The 6,637-nt window shown below is 40.8% G+C and overlaps 1 protein-coding gene across 1 annotated transcript in view; it reads left to right on the forward strand.

The window, feature by feature from the left end:
* Positions 1-6,379, forward strand: part of SARC_00371 (hypothetical protein) — a 10,144-nt gene extending 3,765 nt beyond the window's left edge. Inside the window, exons 5-11 of the mRNA XM_014305974.1 lie at positions 949-982; positions 1,908-2,127; positions 3,161-3,333; positions 4,303-4,451; positions 5,271-5,364; positions 5,550-5,697; positions 6,239-6,379. Coding sequence (XP_014161449.1) covers positions 949-982; positions 1,908-2,127; positions 3,161-3,333; positions 4,303-4,451; positions 5,271-5,364; positions 5,550-5,697; positions 6,239-6,341 — 921 coding nt within the window. The 3' untranslated portion in view covers positions 6,342-6,379. The remainder of the gene's footprint in view (positions 1-948; positions 983-1,907; positions 2,128-3,160; positions 3,334-4,302; positions 4,452-5,270; positions 5,365-5,549; positions 5,698-6,238) is intronic.
* The last annotated feature ends 258 nt before the right edge of the window (positions 6,380-6,637 follow it).

Consider the following 6,637-nt stretch of genomic DNA (forward strand, 5'->3'; position numbering starts at 1 on the left):
CGTGTCTTACTACGTTATATATTATATATATATATTANATTATTATATTATATTATATATAACTATATATATATATATATATATATATATATATATATATGCATGTATGTATGTATGTATGTATGTATGTATGTTTATATATAAATGTGTTTTGTGGTCTTTTTTTGTTTGTTTTTTTGTTTGTTTGTTTTTTTGTGTGTGTGTATATAAGCTAGTGTATCTAGGGTGTATGTTGTGTCCTAAATTATTCAAGGCATAGTCGCAGACTAATTTACTTGTCGCTGGCTAAATGTGATACAAAAATATTTACTTAATTATCATGACTTTTATATCTTTAGTGTACTTTTGATGCTCGATGATATTATGTACGGGCTTAGTTTATGTTCATTAATTCGGTTTAGGATAAGTGATTTTTTTGTAACTATAATGTGATTCTACTATATAGTGATTCTGCTTTCGATGGTTAAAGACTTTGTATGAGTTAAGGATCCGCAATAATAGTCTTGAGACAGTGCAATAATCATTTCAATACGGCTGTTTTAACTACAGTAGTCTTGTCTTTCATATAGGTTTTAATATGGCCTATAGCCTTAGTAGCGTTTGTCGCACCCGATGGCTGATACTTTGGTAAGCGTTCCCGATGCTGAACTCACACTCTACATCACAAGCTTATTTTATTGTCCTCTCGCCCTTCGAATACATACTGAAGTCCCACGATGCAACAATTTTGATGCACTATCATCATTCATACAATCGCATCGCAGCTGTCAACTGTCATTATTTAGTTGTTTACTATGAATAGCTGCCTCAAAGCATTTCACTGTCCACAGCTTAAGCTTGACTGGTACGAATTAAAGTGCACACATAAATACGACAATTTGGTTCACACATTTTTGCATAAATTAATGTAGTAATTTGACGATGCAGGTCTTGTTAAAACAAGGGCAGGCACTTGAAGAAAAATCCGATGATGGGAGGGAAGGTGAGATTATTTGGGGTGTCTGAATGTTCGTAGATCTGTGAAGATATCTGGAATCGAATACCATTTCTAGGCACACCTGATTGTGGTATATATTGTGACGTGCATTTTTTTTTATGTCTAGTCAGCCAAGTATCTAGGCGACGGATAGATGTGGTATGTGAGTGAACCGTCCTGGAAGAGATTTCAAGTAGGCAGATGTATATGTGCTGATGGATGAGTGTTTTTTTTGTACGTATAGGTGTTTACTTATTCATCGGGATACGAGGCAGACTATTATCAACCAAAAAGATGAAGATAAAAACGGTTGCAATTATTTCATACGAGACTCGATGCCTGCCTGTGCCGGCATAAAATCTTATTGCGTTACGTATTAATATGCATGAATATAAATGTGAATCTGATTTTTAATGTACGAGAGAGCTCGACGGACCAATAAATGCGTGGCTTCCATAGGTTTGCACCAATTCCCCCTACTTGGTGCATGCACACTAGAATGCCCATATTTCAGTTAAAAAAATATACACACACGCAAACACACACAGACCCGCTGAATCACATACATCCGCCCCTTAGCACCGAGCTCTCTCAGTTCATGTGTTTTAACTAGACGTTGAGCTTTGCCTGACAGATCTCGTATGTTATGCTCAATCGTGTTCTATCGCCATAGTTGTGGTTCGCTGTCTCATGCAAAACTACATCATGCACTTCAGTACATTACTTATCCCATGCAAGGACGTATTGCAAGCGCTCGTTCGACCCACTCGGGTTTGCTTAATACGGCCCCCCATACACAACCACTGGGCTCTCCTTCGTAGTTATAACTGCAACAAACGATATCACATGTCCACTGACCCCTAGTCGTACACTTTATGCTGTGTGGGACGACCTTACCCACCCATGCACAACAATCTTGCCATTCATACAGTGGAACTAGCGACGGCTGCACATCTGTTGCCACCAGGTTCACTACATTCGTGGTTGCGTTGGGGTGATAGGCATCTGCCCCATGTGCACATTGCAGACCACAACTCCGATGGATTTACCAACGACTACTACGGAAGCTTTCTGGACGATGCGAAAAATTTGGGTGTGTACGATCTTCTTGCTATGCAGCATCTCTGTTCTGCGTCGACTGTACTGGCGAGGTATGTTGCGCGATGTGGTAGTAGGCTTTGTTCGTACCTGTGAAATAAGCACTGGAAATGGTCATACACGGGTATTTGCTTTGGTCTATTGGTTTGGTAATGACTTCCACGAAAGCTTTCTAAACGATGCGATCATGTAGATGTGCAAAGCCCACTTGCTATGCAGTGTTCTGTCTGCTGTACTCGCGCGATTGGGCTATGTGGAGCAGTAGAGGGCTTCATATGTGCCGCCTTAGTTGCCAATCTTGCCTTTGAAAGCTACCGGAACTTAATAAGCGATGCGAATTGTGTTCGAGTTTATGATGTTCTAATCAAGGCTTTGATGTACTATGTCAAGGCCTTCGCGCATCATATTAAATCAGCTCTGTACCAATTTGGCCGGAAATCGCAAGATGCAAGTGTGTTTAGCAGATATGCATGAGTACGCTCGTATACATTCAGACATACCTGTAATCACCGTTGTGTATCAACCATCGGTGTGAGTGAAGTCGTATTTGTGATGCACTACATAGATATACATATTTACTGTGGGTTGAAAACTTGTATACGAGTACATATATAGATATTTATTCATTGCCTCTTCAACTTTCACTGTCTACAAAGATGTAAATTTGCACGAATTCATAGTGAGCACAAATATTCGGTATTCAAAGAGTTTCTGAGCCGCGCTGTTTATGTGCCCCATATACTGGTGCATATCGCAATGCACAATGCCGCAATACCATTCGTTTAACCTAAATTATCTCGTTTACACTCACGCGGACCTTTTGTATCCAGTTGCTATTTTTTTGTTTATCGTTGCCATTCGTTCTCATCCGTGCGCTCTGGGCTCCTTTTTCAACATCCCATTCACACTTGTTCATCCTGACTCGAATACCTATGTACTCTACCTCGCACACGGCTTTGTGAATACATCCCATCCGATTTAATCATCCTGAAGCAAGTACACGTTGATAATAACGGACACAGATATGTACGAACATCCCATTACTAGTCGTCATCCTGACAGGAATCTGTCTTCAATTTCGCACAGATCTTTGTACCTAATCGCTGGAGGTACTGAACATTTAGCTACCACCATCAATGCGGACTGTACCGCACTCAAAGGCCTAGTGACATCTCTAACCGTGTCTATGGATTCGGAGTACGTACGTGATATCACGAATGGCACTGAATGCGCCGCAAGGGGGTATCCAGGGTCGGCAGGTATAGCATATCCGTAAAATTACGGATACTGGATGTAAAAATTTGTGTCGTGAGGCTTTAGTATGTGTAGGGTGTATGTGTGAGATACACACAAGAAGTTTCCGCCGCGAATCTTGAGAATGTGCATAATGCGGGTGTAAGATATACGAAACTATCGGATATTCGATGTAACCGTTGTCACCGTTGTGAACTTGTGTACAATGTGGGTGTGGGGTATGCGTCAATTTTTGGGTATGATATAGCTATTTGTCGCGAGTCTCTGTAAGTGCAGACGACCGATGTGTGTTTAGCGCAGTGTTTTTTAGTACTGGCTTTAGATAGAACGTACGGAAGCAATACACATGTCGAGGGCAAATTTTGAGCTATCTTCAAATAGAAGGAAATCAAACACTCCCATATATCTCGCTTCGAGCTTGCATTTCACCGCTAGACACAATACGTAGAATGTGACGTACACTGCTAAACCATCATTGCTGTTGCTCTAATATTCAAGGGTATATTACCACCTTATACAATTAGTATTGCTTGCGACATGAGCATCCAGTAGATAATCGGAGAATATCGAGCATGTATATGAAGTAGAGGTCGAACCAGATGCTATGCGATTCTGACCATGTCTAGACGAAAGTTCTAGTTTTAATTGGTGGTATTGTTATATATCTGGCCGTTTTTTGGAACTATAATCTAGCTAGCGCTTTTTATTTGGTGCTTAATCGTATCTTGGCTATGTTGAAGGTCCTAAAACCTAGATATAGTAATTTTATTACGTGTTTCGGCCCAACTCCCTTCATCTTATTCGAATGGTCATAGCAGCTGTCACCTTGCGCAGGGTTATGTAACCGCTTATAAGTAGACTATCATCTCTCGTGCTAGTATTAATATCTACCAAACATCAATCTCGAATGCTACTATCAAATATTGTACCCCTAACGCAATCGTACACCCTCTTGCTCCTCACTTTGTCTGCAGATAATCAGCCCTTGTCATTATATGTGGGCGTGGCGAAACAACGCCCGCAGTGTGGATCTGTGGCATATGTCGCGTATCTCGTACTCATGAGAGCGCTTACGAAAACTGCCGTTCCCTCCATCGACGATATGGGAAATTGCGGTACTGAGGTGTGTGGTATACTACAGTAGAAGTAGTGTTTTTTCGAGATAGTCAAATATATCGTGTATATCGTACCCGTATGCGCGTGTGCGAGGACTGTTGTCCCCGATGTAGACGATACGGGAAAGTATGGTACTGAGGTTATGTAGTATACTAGTAAATATAATTTGAGTCCGAAGTAGTTCTATATTTCCCGCATCTGGTACTCGAGCGAGCGCTTGCGAAGTCTGCCGTTGATCCAATGTATGTCTTCTCATATAGATGTTTCTCTGTATATATCGTATTTTGTGCTGGTCTGAGCTGTTTCCGAGCGCCCTGCTCACAATACGTGATACGGAAACGTGTGGAATTGAGGACTCAGATGTGTGATTTAGATTCAGTCTTTGTGCACGTAGATCCTAGGCGAGGTCGAAGTGCCCAATTTGCATAGAAATGTATACTGGTTTTGGCGCTTTTTGGAGCTGTCGGTCTTTTTACTGAAGTGTCTTCGATTTAGTATGTATCTTGAGATCGAATGTCCTTATATTTCGTTCCTCATGCTGCATTGAGCGATGAAAATACGCTCGACCAAGGTGTGAGTCTTGGATTCATTGTAGCTATTTCTATTGTTTGAGATTCTTCGTATATCGTAGCGTAGGCTCTTCATATATTGTAACCTAGGCTGATCCGAGCGCTTGCTTAGAATGTTTACTTGACTGAAAATGATATATGAGAATGTACTGTATAGAGGTGCTGTATGAAGGAGTACGTCTTTAATTCATTTTGATCGAGTTGTTCGTATAGCTATTCAATCCACTCCTTTTCTTTTGTGTACGACGGCAATACAGGGTTATATGTGGCTGGACGGAGCGTGTTATCACAGCACGCAAACTGCCATGGGTAGGGCTATATCTCCGGCCTTTTTGTTCAACACGGATACAGGTAAGTTAGTACATTGAGAATTTCTTTGCATCCTAAATATTCTTCAAAGTGCTTTACTGTATGGTGCACACTCTTCTGGATTGAGTTGTAACGTACCATAAACAAAAAAGGTTACCGAGCGAGAAAAAATACTTGATTCAGATCATTCAATATAGTAGTTGTTAATTTAGCATGTTTGTAAACAGGGGCCCATGAAATTGTCAACAAGTCATTCTCCATGTGGACTGAAAGCGAATGGAGTCCTGATACACCATATACCATGGCATTTGTCGCAGAGTCGCCGTCGGAGAGACTGGTTGCTATGGTCACGGGGTTGGCGACCAGTTTTCTAAGGTGTGTTAACTGCCTATTACGTACTGCTGTCGGAGTCGACGCAAAGCTTCCTTCGTTCATATTGTTCCTATTAGATTGTTCGATGACCATTCATTCCGTACCATTTTGCTTGGTTTGGGTTCAGTTTCACATGAATTCGACTTGCACTGGTATAGCCAGAACTCAATTATTGTTTACTTGAAGTGTGGAAAAGAAATATGAGATAGGATTAGATTGGAATATGTGGGTGTTTGTGTGCTGTGAAGCATTGAATACGCGAATGGTCGCTTTGACGCTGGTTTTTGTGCTCTCATTCACTTGTTATGCAACTAGTTAGCTTTTTTTTCGTGCCTTTTTTATCACAGCATGTTCCCTAAAAGATCATGGATATTTGTGAAGACATGTATATGTATAGGTACATATACGTAGTATAATTTCACTTTATCACTCATATGTACCTTATAGATGCGCACTTGTATACACCTCTTCGTATATAATACATGTTTATATTTCTATAAATGAAATATTTATGTAGGTGGTGTAGGAAAATTATGTATCACAGGGAAAACAAGGCTTACACAAACTTATATTTCTTCGATACAGTATCTGTGTCGTTCTCTGCGTTCAAAGGTATGGCATTTTGTCAACCCGAGGCCGAGATATAAGCACAAGTGACGACCCATCCATAGTCAGCTAATCACAATTACATCGCAAAGACGCTATGTATGCTGATTCTATCCCGTGAATTTAACCGACATGGAATTGTATTGAGCGAAAGCTGAATAGACTATCGTCTTCAACTTCACTGTATGTGACCGTGGGCGGCGATCAGCGGCTACTCAAACGCTGATTGACGGTCATGAATATGAGCTTATAGCGTTATAGAGGTGAGCCGAGCATCGTACAATCCAACGAGCTCGTATGTTTCACATTCTCTTAGACACCGACTAGTGTGCCAATG

The sequence above is a fragment of the Sphaeroforma arctica genome, assembly GCF_001186125.1.
Source record: "Sphaeroforma arctica JP610 unplaced genomic scaffold supercont1.10, whole genome shotgun sequence".
NCBI classification, from domain to species: Eukaryota; class Ichthyosporea; order Ichthyophonida; genus Sphaeroforma; species Sphaeroforma arctica.